The following is a 15,390-nucleotide window of genomic DNA, read 5'->3' on the forward strand; positions in this document are numbered from 1 at the left end:
ATTGACTTTTACATAAGATTTTTTTTACTTGACCTATTTTGCAAAAGGAGTGGGGTTCTTGCATTAAACAATATATAATCTATTTTTCTTTTTTCACTAAAAGTATTCATAAATATACAAACACTTATAAAATCAGTTAGGTACTTCTACCTCTAATATTACAGGGATCTAAAAATAAGCACTATTATTTAAAACAACTGCATCATCAGACCCAAAGTAAATTTCTCGTCCACATTGTTAATGCTTAGTTTTTTTATTAACTTGGTGTTATTTGTTTATCTGATTTTTTTTATTTATGTGTACTATAACTTTTTAAATTACATTTTAAAATGTAGGAGATGTTTGAAATAAATGGAGAATTCATTCTAAGGAGCACTAAGAGTAGGGAAACCTAGAGACACTGCTTCCCATGTTGATCCTGCCCTTGGATTTCCCATCATTTTGGCCAAAGAGCACATCCTTAGTGACAGAACCAAGGAGACAGGAGATGGGAGATAGCCAAGGGGAGGAGGGCCACAGGGGAGTAGGAGTATTACCTACCTGTCTGTACCACCATGAAACAAAATAAAAGCAAAGTGTCATCATGCTATATATAGTTGGAATGGAACCTATAATGTGTGAATATTCAAAATTCCCAAATGACCATAGTCTACTTCCAGGTACTTTTTCAGAATGAATAATTCTATTTTCTTTTGTATCTGTAGATGGGTATGCTTTCTCTCAAGATGAAAATGGAATAGTTTCACAGTCTGAAGTGATTAGAGCTTATGACACCACAAAACAAAGACCAGATGAATGGTGAAAGGGGCTTTGCTTAAGAAGTGGGCTCGAATTCTTACTTCCGTAAGACAACCTACTAGGTCTTTACTGGAATCCGAGAAATAATTCCAGACCAGGAAGTTACAGAAAAGATCCGTGCTGATGTCGTTGCGTGAAGTTCAGATTCATCTGTTCTGTAGACATAAGCACTGTGCGACTATACTGTAACAACATCTCTTTCAAAGTTTTATAAACAAGTATTTGCTTAATCTTTGTAAACAGAAGTTGAAAATGACCTTGTATCCTGCCAGACTGCTTACTTAAAATGAGGCTCTTTCGGTGTTGTTCTTACTCCACACCTTGGGATAAAGCTAATGCTGAGGTTACTGAATATACCATGATGACAGACCTTTACCATTTATGAAAAATGTGAAATGGCATTATGTCAAAGAGGGACTGGTAACAAGACTCAGATTCAAAATGAGCTGAAAACCAGCATTTTTAAGGGGCGGACTCACCTTCTTGAGCAAAATGTCTAAGCAAGGCATCAATTGTTAGTTGTCAAAACCGTCCTAATAAATGTTTGCCAAAGAAGTTCAATAAATGTATTTCTCTTTCAGTAGCCATTTGCACAGAAATGTCAAAGGAAGTTTCCTTCTTGTCATTTTGTCAGAACTGCATGCCTGACTTTTTATCTATAAGATGATCAGTTTGCAAAAATGAGTCAAATTCAGGTTTTGTCTATGGCGTTTGCTACTAAAATCTGTAACGTTTTGCACCTTCAGCCTTACGAATGCTTCTTTCTTCCTTGTCTCGTTTATCTGTCAGTGTCAGAGAGATACATTTTAATGTGGCTACCCTCTTAGTTGTGATGGTAATTTTCTAATGTTGTGTTTATATCTATTAGCCAGCTCTAGTGTATTTCCATCTTTTTCTATGATGTTTCTGCTCTAAATTTTGTGGCCTGACATGGTATTGTAAAGTCCTAAGAGGAGCTTTTTTTTTCCACTTGAGAAAAATACATTTGCATATTTATATGATATTTCCAAAGTTTCTGTTCAAATATTTGGAATACCACATCAGATAAATGCATTTGCTTTTATAATCTACTTTGGTTTTACCTTCCAATTCCCTAGATGTTACTGCTGTCTTATACAGCCAAACCATGTGTCATCTATATTTAAGAATGAGTAATTAGTTTGCAGTTCAGTTGTCAGAGGTAGCTACCGCATTTCTTTTAACTAAAATTAATCACGTGCTAATGGAAAAAACACATTTTCAACTTACAAAAAAAATTGCCCATTTTACCCAAGTCATAGTTTGGAAATGAGGAGCACTTCTCATTATAAATAGGTTGTATTGATATATTTCTTAAATGAATGTTTACTTCATTTAGCACTTCTGAACCATCTATTAAAAATGCCTATTTTGCTACCAAAAGCAAGTGACAAAATATATTTGACAAAGCATGAACAAATTTGTATTCCCATTTTAAACATATTGCTTTTATTTTAGATAAAGAGAATTCCAATTTTCAGATACATATACAGATTGAAACACGTGTTGCCTTTTAGTGAGTAGCAGATTTTGCCTTTCAGTGGACTTAGATTCCTAAGAGATGAAACATGCTTTTTTTTCTTAAGCAAAGCCTTTTGTTGGGTTGGGTTTTTTTGAAAAATTTTTTTTATGTAAAACATTTCCATATTAGTCATTTCGTAAGCCTTTTGTTTTTAAGAAAGGAGAGCTTACTAAATCAACCTTTGAGTTTCACAGGTACACAGTCATTATTCTAAATTCAAATCTGAAATAATTAGGTCATATCTTAAGGGCATCTGAGGTCCCTTTCAGTTTTGGACTTCTTTGGTTCTATGGCAATCATTTCACTCACTGTATCCGCAGCTATTCTCTACTTACTCCTTTGCCAAGTAAATTCCCCTTCCTTCCTCTCTGTCAAATCTGAATCTACAGAAAGATGTCACACATTCAATTTAGTTTTAGTCTAGGGTCTGTTCACTTCCAACCCATATTCAGAGATATAGATTTAAGGAATCATAATCCAGAAAGATCATTGAAAAGTTTTGTATTGAATGGTAGAGCTATTTTCTGAATTATGTCATCTTTGAAGTTTAAAATTTATAATGTCTAAAAATATTTATTCCTTCTTTTAAATGTGTCTTTAGTCAACCCTTCCCTGGGTCCATATATGCTTTTATGTTCTACCCAAGTGAAAACAGTTTAGATAAAACCACAAATATTCAAAAAGAAGTAAATATATCCCATCTGCAAAAAAAACAGGGCTTTCAAAAAGATTCATCTTCTACTTCTATTTCCTGCCCCTCATCAGTCTCACTCTTCCCAAGACCTTAACTTCCAAAAGTTATCAATGGGATAGAATTGAATTTCTTGGCCTGAAGGTAATATTTAAATTATTGATCCATGATTTACTTTGGTGAAATTCGTTAACATTAATAGGATATACCTATATAAATGGTTCTCTTTAAATTTACAAAATTAAACACTAATCTATCATGACTCAATTTCTACTAGCAGTTGAGTTACAGTCTGGCATAGAGAATAGGGTGCTGGATTTAAAGAAAAGAAGACAATTCAAATTCTGCCACTGATACTTAGTGTGGCCAACATAATTTACCTCTCTGAGCCTCATTTGCCTCATCTCTAGAGTGAAGACTATAATCCCTGTAGTACCTGTTTCATGGGGTTGGTAGGATATTATAAAATGAGAATATAAAGCATTTTGTAAACTTTCAAGCACTATTCTGTTATCAGTATTATCCACATTTCTGTTCCAAAAAAAGAATCTTTTAACAGAAAAAGCCATCTCTTTGTTTTCATTAAATCAAACCTTAGTGAAACTTAAAATATGCTATTTAATCATAGGGTCTTTACCTTTATAAAGCAAATAACAACTACTCTAAGATTTCTTGTTACCTTCTTTGTAAGAAAAAACGTTTTCGCAGGATTAATAGAGCTGAGGTACACTCATTCTACCTTCCTCTCTTTGTAGCCTATTCCAAGGCAGAATGTCTGTCTTGGAAATCAGACATCCCATGTTGATTTTTACTATTAGGCACAAAGGAAACATTGCTTCACAAGAACTACCACTATAAATTTGAGTCCATGTGGAAATCTTAACTTATCTAGCTGTATCAGGATTTTGATTGTATATTTGCACCAAGCATTTGCTTATTTTCTAAAAAAAAATTAACAACCTAATGGTGTTTCTCAGGAAGTTAGTAAAAAAATGTGGAAATGGTCCAGATACTTTAGTGGAGAAAAAAGACTTTAGGCAATCCTTGCCTATTACTAACCAGGTCAGATGTGCAACACACTTTAACATGTTCCCTGCTCAATAGAGTAGTTTCATGCATTTTGTGTATGCTTATTAAACTAAGCCAGTGACTCCTGCTAATTTCAAGCAAGTAAAATGGTCAGTTATTGAATATTAAATCTTATTGTGAAATATTATAATTTCTGAACTCAGTATTGTGAAATTCTGCAAAATGTGTAGTGCTTAATAATAACTTTGTATTTAAAATCCCCTTTCATAAACAATGCCAACTATAAATCATTGATTTCTTACAAACAGTTGTGAAATGCTTATAACCATGTCATAATTATTGCATAGCTAAGTAATCCTCAATGGTTTTTGTATGTATGTGAAATTGCCTTTTGGCAGCTCCTCATTTGAAAAGTCTTTCTGCAAATAAATCAGTAGGCCTAGGAATAATCAGTTTCTAACAAAAATTGTTCCCCCACATAACTGCTAGACACACACACACACACGGACCAGGTTTGTGTGGTTCTCTTTGTAAAGCATGTAACACCACCCATGATTAGGTGCCTAATAAATGAGATGATGATGATGATAGTGAAAATTTCTACTATGCCTATGAAAGGTTACCATATTGTGAATTTTTTCTCATTTAAATTACTAAATGTCATTTATGAAATTTCTACTTTGTTGCATTTTAATTAACCTTGGACAGCTATAAAATTGGGATGTATGTTAAATTTTAAAGGAAAGGAAATGAATTTTTCCCTTTTAAAATCTCAATTCACTTTCTATGTAAAAGCAGCTGTGTTTTTGATGAGTTTATGGTTTGTCTGCATGAATTAATATTTTGAAATGGCCTAAGCAAATGCATGGCTTTTGCTATAAATCTTGATATTTCTTTCTGCCTTCCAAAGTCATATCATAGTATATCCAAGAATTAGTGTTTGGTAGGCAAAATGATTGGTCCTCAGTTTGACCTTTTTAGACAAGTATATTCTTTTCAAACAAATTTCAGCAGATTTAACTAAATCATTTATTTGGATTGATTGACTGAATTTTGCGTTTTAAAGTTTCTTGGCAAATAAACCTCTTAAGTAGGAAATATGGTAGCATTCTGAAGATTGGATTTTCATATCTGCTTATTCCTAATTCTGACTTTCTATAAGTGAATTTCTTGTTGTAAAAATGTGACCGGAATATATAAAAAGATTATGTTTGTGTTTTGTTGTTCTAGAATAGAAGCCATAAAGACAGTTAGCAGTGGGATTTTTCCTACCTTGAGCTTCATTTTTGACTTAAGTATTGCAATGTATATTAAGTGAATGTGCTGCATTGAAAGCAGAAACTAGGCAAAACTTCAGCTTGCATTAAAGGGAAGGTAGGATTGTCTGACAGCACCACACTGTTACTGCAAAAGCTGTTGTGAGACCTTCACAGTTGCATGAGTGGAGAGTTGTTTGACTCTGTGTTTATGGTAGTTTTCTCAGGTTTGTTTTAACTTGACATTAAATGCACTGTGTTTTATAAATAGTTATTAAAATTTAGTAATGTTCAGTTCTGTGCAGTGTTACATGTCACTGGCATTTTGTGAATGTGCATGTTTTGACCTGAAAATTTTAAATGCATTGTCTTTTAATTGTTATTAAAAATGAAATAAAATGTGTCATTACATAAAGAAAAGTCTTCATGTTTTCAATACTGGACCAAAAAATTTCAAAATAGTCATTGGAGTTTCTTTAAACCTGCATGATATATAGAATCTAAAACATTGTACATTATGTTGCTTTGGAAAAGAATTTGTTTTTTGAAACCTATGATCCACAAAACACCCCCTCCTTTTAAACTGATGAAATGAAACAAGACGATTGAATATACTTTCACTCTGCTTTGAAACTATGTATTTTACTTGTATACAAATAAGGGAAAATTGTTTTTACTATTGTTAATAGTCAATGCTACTCAATATTCTTCAGCTTTGTTTTCACCAAAATCAATTTTATTCTAGGCATTCCTATTAGCTATAACAATTAAAGAGCAACTCTGTAAAATAGATAATTAGTTTGAGCTAAGTCCTTCCATGTTAGGTGAACTTTTTTTTTTTGAGAAACCACTCATTTAGTTTACTTATTACGTATCTTCATTACAAGAATTAGGAGTCTCTGTCTTCCTTTGTGTCTCTTGATTTCTCTGAGTATCTGTGTGTATGGCTGCCTCTGTGTCTGTCTGTTTCTGTCTCACACACACACATACACAAACACACACACACACACACACACACATAATTAGTCAACCTCTTTCAGGATTGATAGGAAATAGTTACATTTTGAAGCTAAAGTGAGATTTCGAGAGAAGGATAAGAATTGGATCAGGTTAAAACACTAGAAATTAACTGGAGGCAGGGGTTATACCTTTGGCAAATACAGTTGCTTCTCGGTTAAAAAATTAAAAGGAAAATGAACTGTAGAAAGGAGCCTCATCTTTTTCTTTCCTAGAAAAAGTTGAATTTATCGTTTGGTAAACTACTTGGGAAAATGGAACTTGAAGGGGGAAAAAAACTGTAGAGTGCATCAAAGTGAGGGGGTAGGTATGGCTTTTAGCTATATAATATCCAGTTTCACTCCATTCCTTTCCAATCCGTTATGTGTGTCTATAGATTTAAAAAAAATACACATAGAGATTATACCGAAAATGTTTACTCTTAGATTATTCTTGAACTATTAGAAGATTTAATTGAACACTTGGCATTAATATACATTGTACTTGTCCTGACTACTTTAAAGTATATACATATGCATATATGTATATATATGCATATACATATATTATAATAGAATTTTGAAATCCTTTGCCCACACTGAGGTTTACTTCCCTGTGTACTCTTAGCATTTCTGACATCATATTTCTCTATTTTTAAGAACACAAACCACCTTATCTTAATTAGAAGAAGAACAATACATCATATGCCTGGACTAATTAGAAGTCACTAGTCAGAAGGTGAGGAAAAGACTGAATATAGGATATCTATGAATTTTCATTTTATTACTTTCAAGAATATACAATAGCTGGAATTTCAACAGAATTCTTGTCAGGCCAGATAATTGACTGCAATTAGCAGCAATTATGTGCAGATAAACAGCCTGGTAACACTTCTGTTTCTTTAGGTTAGGCATGTCCCCATAGAGTCTTTTTTCACTATTATTGCTTTAAGCAAATCCTTTATTCAGATAATATGAAAGTAAATTTCAGTCCATCCCAGGACAATCATCACAAATTCCTAAGCCGGGAAACCCAAATTACTATGGTTTTCCTATGCATAACCGTTTAAACCCAAGTTTTCAATACCAAAGCCCATCACTTTCTACTGTGAGCTTTCACAAGTAAATTAAACACTCTTGGATACATCTTAATTGAGTTTAATCCCACCTTCATCTATGGGAATTCTTTAATTAAAAATAGGAATGATTTCCTTCAAACTTTAAATTTTAGGTAAGCCATCGGTTAAAAAGAAATTCCCCTAACAGAAGAGGAAAAAAGCAGGTAAAACCCCCAAGAATGTCATCCATTTGGACAATTTAAAAGCTTTTCCCCAACATTAATGGAATTACCCACACAGTAAAATGGATCATCCAGAAAAAAGTCCATTAAATCATTTATTTTTCCCTTTGGAGTGCATTATATGGCTGTTTTTTATAATAATAGCTACAATTTATGTGGTTCATTTAGGTTTGCAAAGTACTTCACAAATATCTCTTTATATAACATTTTACAAATGAGGAAACTGAGGCAGGCAGAAGTTGTGTCTTGCCCCAGGGTGTAAAACCAAATTTAAACCTCAGATCTTGACTCCACATCCTCCATCTGCTGTCCCACCTAGCTACCTAGCAAATCTGCTTAACTATTTTTTCTCAAGCCAATAATAAAATAAGTTTGCCATTCCCAAGTACACATTGATGTAGTAGTGGGTTTGCTGGGTTTAAAGGGAAACTAGTCAGTTATTTGAAATGTTCTGTCAAAAAAAATATTGTGTCAATTTGTTGTTCGGTCGTTTTTCAGTCGTGTCCTATTCTTCATGACCCCATTTGAGGTTTTCTTGGCAAAGATACTGGAGTGATTTGCCATTTCCTTATCCAGCTCATTTTACAGGTGAGAAAGCTGAGGTAAACAGGGTTACGTGATTTGCCCAGTGTCAGTCACATAATTACTGCCTGGTGCCAGATTTGCACTCGGGAAGATGAGTCTTCTTGACTCCAGGCCTGGCACTCTATCTACTTCAACACCTAGCTGCCCCATTCAGACAATAGCCAAGAGTTAATTATGTCTGAAGAGTCAAGGAAATTTTCCCTGTTTATCATAGAGAACTCTATCAAGAAAATCATATGAATTGATCTAATTTTTCCTTCTACTAGATTGCCTGAAAAGTAGGTCAGCAAAAAAAAAAGCTTCCCCCCCCACCCCTGCCCAATAAATAAGGTAAGATGTGTGGCAATTTTTTTAAGTATAGGATTTACATTATCCACAAAAATGGTTTAATGCTGATGAACTTTGATAGTTCAACTAAAACAATAGTCAAGTGCAATTTATACCTAACCATCCAGTTATGTAGCCTTTTGGAGAGTGGACTACCTTGCCTCTTACCCTATTGGATATAATCAGCAGACTGCAGGCAACACAGACTACTCAAAGACACCAGAATTATGTCCCTATCTACTTCTTACATCATGGGGCAATTGCTAGAAATGCATTAAATGTCATAGAACCCTTTTGTTCCATTGTCTGAAAGAACAACATTCCTGTACATCACCATAACACTGATGCTGGGCAGACACTGAGGACATTGTTTATTTTATAGACTTTCTATATTACATCACTATATTTCCAGGGCATAGAGGGGTACTTTATTATAGGTTCTTACCACATACTGGATTAAGAATGTAAATTGAGTTAATGTGAAAGCGTGATGAAATTATTCTGAAGTTGTCATTATAAATGGTGTGGGGAAAATGGCACTAGCATGTCTACTGCTTAAGCATTGGACAGGTTGCTTCCTCTTGAAGGGTGTTTATTTATCCATATCTATGAAATGAAGGGATTGGCCTAGATCTCCCGTAAGGTCCCTTTTCTCTCTCGATCTATAGTAAACTCATACAAATGGTGTGTATTTTCTATGGATGTGCATTAGGCAACTTAATCATTCTGGACTGCTTTCACAATGCTATTTACCAGAAACTTCTTATTCTTGAAGCTATCTTTACAAGTTTCCATTATCAGCAGTGCTGAAGAGTATGACTATGTTAGAAGTTAATGACCACTCTAAAGCAGAAATAGTGCTTAGAAAGACTTTTAAGGTTGAGGTTTCAAAGATTTATAATAAATTAACTTCAGAAACCCTATTAAATTCCTCACATCAGTGGATTTGTTTTAAAAAGGTTTCCCATGAATTTATCGCAGAAATAAAAAAGAGAAGGCATAGTACAATTTTTAACGAGTAAGTCTTTTAAAAAAAAACAACTTTCAATTATTTATAGCCAACAAGCTCGGTCAGTTAGAATATACTGTTGACAACGCTAAAGTTGTAGTTTGATTTCTGTGAGTCTGTGAGTTGTGCTGTTCCATAGGCTGAGGCTGAACCTTTAAGCCATAGCAAATATGTATGCTTATCATCTGGAGATATACCAAGATATAGATTAATCAGTAAATGAATAGGTTTCCTGAGATAAGGAACTGTTTTATATTTACATGTATCCTCCACAGTAGTTACTGGGAAAACCTCAACAAATATGTTTCACTGGTAGTGAAGCAGTTACTGTATGTGAAAGACTCCACATATGAAAATTAATTGCAACCTATATCAATGGCACAAGCCATCATCACTAGTACCAGTTTCCTGTAAATTTTAAAAATATTTTGGGGACACATAGAAACCAAGTTGTTCTTAGATGATCATAAGGGTCTATCTCTGAATAAGTAACTGTCATAAAAAAGGAGACATGATGATACATAACATTGTCACTAACTTTCTTCACCTTTTCAAGGTGCACAGTGCCTAGAATATAATGAGAATATAGTAAGTGCTGAATACCTGTATACTTTTTATAATAAGCTATAAGAAATTGCTTTGCAATTTAAATTCAGTATCAGATACCACTAAATTTCTAAGTTTAGTAATAAATGTTTCTTTTACTGATTATCAAGTGCTTTACATAGGTATCCTATAAAATGAAGTGCTTTGATTAAAAACAAAAAAGTTTTCACAAAAGCAAATCAAATAGTTTACTGCATCTCACAAGAGTATGTGTATATTCTGGTCTTAACTCAAAGGCCTCTTGGTCTTAGCCAGCTGGCACTGATTAACAATAACATGAATTTTAACCACAGCTTTTATTAACATCAAAATTCAGTGTGATTACTAAATAATTAGTATTGTCAATGTGTAAATACATTAAATTACAAATATCTTCACATTTTTACATAATTAATTTTACAAATAAAACTTTAAGATTCAATTGTCCAACTTTCATTTATACACTAAATGTCACTGAACAAAAGTTTACAATAAATATTCCCTAGGGGGAAATTTTAGTTAGGATTCACCTAACAATGAAAATTACTTACTAAATTTTTTCATATCGTCTTGTCTTCTGAAAAGTATATATTTTGAGTTGTGTGATTATTAATACAATAATTATCCCAACATACTTAAATACTGTCCAAGATGCTCAGGGCTCCCTTAGTTTATTAAGAGGTGATTAGGGTTATTTTTAATGAATTTCTGATAACTATAATCAGGTACTTCCTTTTTTCATTATAATTAAATTAACCACTCAGGCTTAAAAGAGTAACTTCTAATATCTTCTATACAAATAATGTTTTGAGTTGACTGGTGAAATGCTTTCAACAGAAAATGGATTAAACTTCTAATCACTGCAACTTTGAGTATCAAATTAAAATGTAATGGTCACCTTTTTTTAAAAAAAAAAGGCAAAAAAAAGCAATTACCTAAAACATCCATTTTGTGTAATCCAAATGAGAGAACATATTAATTCTAGAAAAGAAATATTTCTCCATGATGATCCTGTTCTGATGCCCCAAAACATCATCTAAGTGTTAACGTGAGCATAACTCAAAACATACTCCACTTGTCCTTCACTCTGCTGCATTATTCATATCAACTTGGGCTGAAGTCCGAGCAGCTTTTCCCAGGAAGTGTTGGCTCCTGCTGGAGGGGATAAGCAAAATATTGTGGTGACACCAGGAATCCAGATGGTTGGGTCAGGTGGATTGAATGACCTGTCTGTAAACAGCCTGATGTGTAAGGTGGAGGAGGTGAGGGCACCAAACAACCAGACTCGGCTCTGGCGAAAGAAAATCTTCGAATGGAACCTCCATTGGAGCTTGAGCTGGTTGCAGTGCTGGACTGCCTTGAAGGCGTCCTGAGGTTAGTGGAGGTCAGAATCATGGGTAGGGTCTCATTCTGATAGCTTCGAAGGGAGAAACGAATGGGCTGCTGAGATGTTTGTTTAGGTCTTAAACAGGTGCAACAGTAAATAGCTACTAAGGAGCCCAGGATAATGAAGGCGATGAAGATGGAGCCAACAATCAGGAATGGCACGTAGACTGGTTCTAAAAGACAAAAAAAGGAAGACGCCCTTGTTAAATACTTTCAATGCCTTCCAGTTCTGCTTAAAAGTATCATGTTCTGGCTGCTCATTGGCTTGAGTTCAAGATGTGGGAGACCCAGAATTCTTTGTAACTCCATTTCTCAGAGCTTTCTATTTACAACCTCCAATGCACGTTGATTCCAGCTCTAATGACCAAAGAGGGAGAAACCAAACTAAGATTGCGGTTTGTTAGCCTCATCCTTATATTACCCTCATTTGGAAATCACTGTAGCTGAAAACTTCCTTGACCTCACTAAAGCAATGGGGGTAGGGGGAACAGTTTAATTTGGATTAATCTGATTGTGTTAAAAATCCAAAATGTTCTTCAGATCAGCCTCTTGTCTTAAAACCTTCTCTCACATCCCAGAAGCACTGACTCACGGTTGAAAGCCTGGGACCTGTTTGACCTGTATTTAGAAATTGTTTTAAGAAACCCCAGAAACCCATGTAAAAATCCACTGCACTCGCTGTTTCCTAATCCTCTTCACGACTTAGTCAAGTCTCTTCTGCAGCTTCTTATCAACAACTCCCTGGTAGCCCAGGAAGGACTAAATGTTTATTTGAAGGCACCCAAGCCCCTAAACCTCATTCTTAGTGAACCCCTGAGAGGTTGGACTGGGCCAAAGACTGACCATGCTACTGCTGCAATTCTTGGTGTCTTCAACCCCAATTTTCTGCATGGGAACCTTTTTCATAAGCAAAGTTCCATCTTTATTTGCATCCATCCCATGCAAATATATGTGAGATGTATTTGCCTCATGTACTGTCACGATTCATCAGAGTCAATCGCCCAAGTTGGCCAAGCCTTCACCTATAAAAGCTACACTTGGTAGACAGATGGGGTGAAGAGATGCGGAGGAGAAATACACAGAACTGCTTACCCCCTTTTAGGCAGGTGTATTCCTGTCCTTGTGAGTCTGCTGACTGCAAAGAAAATATGGAGGAGGGAGAATGGGGGAGAGGGGGAGATGGGGCGGAGGGAGAAAGACAGAGACAGAGAGAGATGGGGGGGGGAAGGAGATGGGGAGGGAGAGGGGGAGAGGAGAAGGAGAGAGAGACAGAGGGAGAGGGAGAGAGAGACAGACACAGAGAGACAGAGAGAGACAGACAGAGACAGAGAGAGAGAGAGAGACAGAGAGACAGAGAGACAGAGAGAGACAGAGAGAGAGAGAGAGAGAGAGAGAGAGAGAGAGAGAGAGATTCCTAGGCTGCTAGTGGCAAGAATGCCGTAACCTGAGAAATTAAGCATAAATGATTTATGCACCTCGGACGCAAGGGAGGAACCAGGTTCTCAAATGATGAGGAGGAAAGAATGGCTGGGAGAGATCTGTGCCCTCTCTTTTTCCGTAGCAATAATAATAACATTAATATAGCTTCTTAAAGTGTGCAAAGTCATTTACATATAATGTAAATCGAATCATTAATAAATGGAGCTGTTCTTGCGGTGTGACTAGGCAACTCACAACGAGCATCTAAAATAATCTTCCCCACAACTACTTCCCAAGTCCTCCTCCTAATATTCGAATGACCCCCAAACACAAAGAAATGGGGGGGAGTAACCAGATTTTAAAAGAAAACTTATCAAAGGAAGCTCGTATTCCCTTCCGTTTCCAACAGCAATCATTCTCAACTGTGGAGGGTTTCTTCACCTAATTTTATCTCCCACCGACCTTGGAGCTGCCCTCTGGGCTACTTCACCTGTTTCTTCCAAATCTCCAGGACTTCAGGGCTCCCTGGCCTCACTGTCTCCTCAAGTTTCGTTGGCCTTTAAACCGCTGCCTAGAGTGTTTCCCCAAAGTCAAAGACTCAGGTGAAAAAAAAACAAAAAACAACTTTCTTCCTAAGGTATAAGGTTCCTCGTCGGGGCTGTGATTTATTCAGCTCTGAAGTTAGCGGAAACTCGACCCGTGTTTTCTGATGCGAGAATAAAGGGGAGGAGGGCTGCCTACTGGGGCTTTTAAAATCGCCACGCCGGTGGCGGTGATTTGCGCTGTTTTCAGTTTGGTTGTGGGGGAGGGAAAGGGTAATTTGATGCAAAGAAAGGAAAGGGGATGGGGGAGGGGTGCAGGAAAGGTTTAAAAGAAAAAGTGACTCAGGCATTGCCATCAGTGCGGGGCTGTTGATTAACTGGCGTCAGGAGTAAAGTTTCACACTCCATCACCACTCACTAACGTCTTTCCAGCTCGAGGGAGACGGGAGACCTGGTCTCTTCCCCCTCTCCCTATACTCCCCCCACCTCACTAGTCTACGTGGAAAACTCGTAGAACTCACGTACATTCGCTCAAGCCTACAAAACCACGTCCACGGGGCAAAGCATACCAGCCCTTGGCCCCTAAGTCAAGTCAACTACATCTATTAAGCGCCTATGGTGTGCCGGGCTATATGCTAAGCCCTAGGAAATCAGAAAAATCTGATCTCTCAGTGCGGGAGGGGCGGCTTCCTCAGACTAACTTGTACTCGGACCTGCGCCTCCTCTGCCCTGCCGCGGAAAGTGGGATGGGAAGGAGTGGAATTGGGCACCCGTGTCCCGGATCTCACACCCGTCCCGTCTAGTCCCGTTATTGTCAGCACACCAAGGACTAGCCCTGGGGGAATGTGAGGGAAGTCGAAGAGGAACAGGGAGAGCAACCCCTCTTTCCTCTCCCTTGTCCACTAGTTGAACGGGCTCAACTTTGGGAGGGGGTAGTATTCCGGCTAGGGAAGAAAGAGACCATGCACGCGCGCACACCCACACACTAGCGCACAAACAGCAGACAGCCAACGGCCGGCATGGATGGCAATTTTGGAGGGCTGCGGCTGCTCGGGGGCCGGACACTTACGCGCGGTGATGCCCGGGTGCTCCAGCTCGCCGCGGTCGTTGGTGCAAGCCCCTTGCTCGAGCCTGGCATCGGCTGCAGCGCAACAGTAGCGTAGGGCGCAGGAGCCGCAGCAGATGGTGGCATCCAGCGTGTCGAAGTCCTCCGGGCACTGGAAACCCTCGTGGTAGTTGCCGTGCGCGTCCACCCAGCCGTGGCAGTATTCCCCGTCCTGCTGCGCCCCAGCGGGGCCCCAGCGCAGCCAGGCCAGGAGGAGGCAGAGCGCCAGCAGCGCCCCCATCGCCTTTCCTAAGGATTTTAGGGAAAGGAGAGGGTGTGGTGGAGGGAGGCAGAGGCAGGACCTGCAGTTGTTTCCCTTAGGCAGTAACTTGTGAAACTGGGGGCGCGCCGTCGCCCAGAACCCCAGGCTTACTCCAGCGGCAGAGACTGCTCCCCCTGAGATCAGCACGAGCCAGGCAGGCGGTCGCGGTGGCTCTCTGGTCCCCGCAGTGCCGAGGTCAGCATGGTGCATCAGGTAGAATGGAGCTGAGAACCCTATCTGGCCCAGGTCAGGGGAGGCTCTCTTACTGGAGCGCTCTAGGAGAGCGGCTACGCGAGGCGCTTACTGCGGAATCCACTGGATAGCAGTGCGCGCGGGAGGGGGCAGGGGCGACCACTACCCTGGCTGCTGTGGCTGCTGCTGCTGCTGCTGCTTTGGTGACCGAGGCTCCTGGGGCTGCTGTTACTGTTTCTGCTGCCGAGGCTTTTTACCCGGATCATAGTTCTCTGGGCCTCGGGGGCGCTTCTAACACTCTGCCAACCCCCCCCCCCCCCGCCCCGCTCCCTTCCTCCCTCCCCACTCCTTGCAGGAAGAATCACACCA

At 38.2% G+C, this 15,390-nt stretch overlaps 2 protein-coding genes across 2 annotated transcripts in view; one reads left to right on the forward strand and one right to left on the reverse strand.

Annotated features, from left to right (window-relative positions):
- Positions 1-5,557, forward strand: part of ATP8A1 (ATPase phospholipid transporting 8A1) — a 297,433-nt gene extending 291,876 nt beyond the window's left edge. The window contains exon 37 of the mRNA XM_036763200.1: positions 705-5,557. Coding sequence (XP_036619095.1) covers positions 705-802 — 98 coding nt within the window. The 3' untranslated portion in view covers positions 803-5,557. The remainder of the gene's footprint in view (positions 1-704) is intronic.
- A 5,566-nt stretch (positions 5,558-11,123) lies between these two features.
- Positions 11,124-15,039, reverse strand: SHISA3 (shisa family member 3). Its single transcript, XM_036765528.1, has 2 exons — positions 14,532-15,039; positions 11,124-11,674 (listed from the first exon to the last, which is right to left on the reverse strand). Exons 1-2 carry the CDS (start codon positions 15,037-15,039, stop codon positions 11,220-11,222), a joined length of 963 nt encoding a protein of 320 aa, XP_036621423.1. The 3' UTR covers positions 11,124-11,219.
- Positions 15,040-15,390: the final 351 nt, after the last annotated feature.

This window comes from Trichosurus vulpecula, chromosome 6 (genome assembly GCF_011100635.1).
Source record: "Trichosurus vulpecula isolate mTriVul1 chromosome 6, mTriVul1.pri, whole genome shotgun sequence".
NCBI classification, from domain to species: domain Eukaryota; kingdom Metazoa; phylum Chordata; class Mammalia; order Diprotodontia; family Phalangeridae; genus Trichosurus; species Trichosurus vulpecula.

Coding starts and splice junctions, on each gene's coding strand:
- SHISA3 (XM_036765528.1), bottom strand. CDS start 15,039: ATGCACCATGCTGACCTCGGCACTGCGGGGACCAGAGAGCCACCGCGA. Junction 11,675..14,531: donor GCACCCGGGCATCACCGCGC/GTAAGTGTCCGG, acceptor TTTGTCTTTTAG/AACCAGTCTACGTGCCATTC.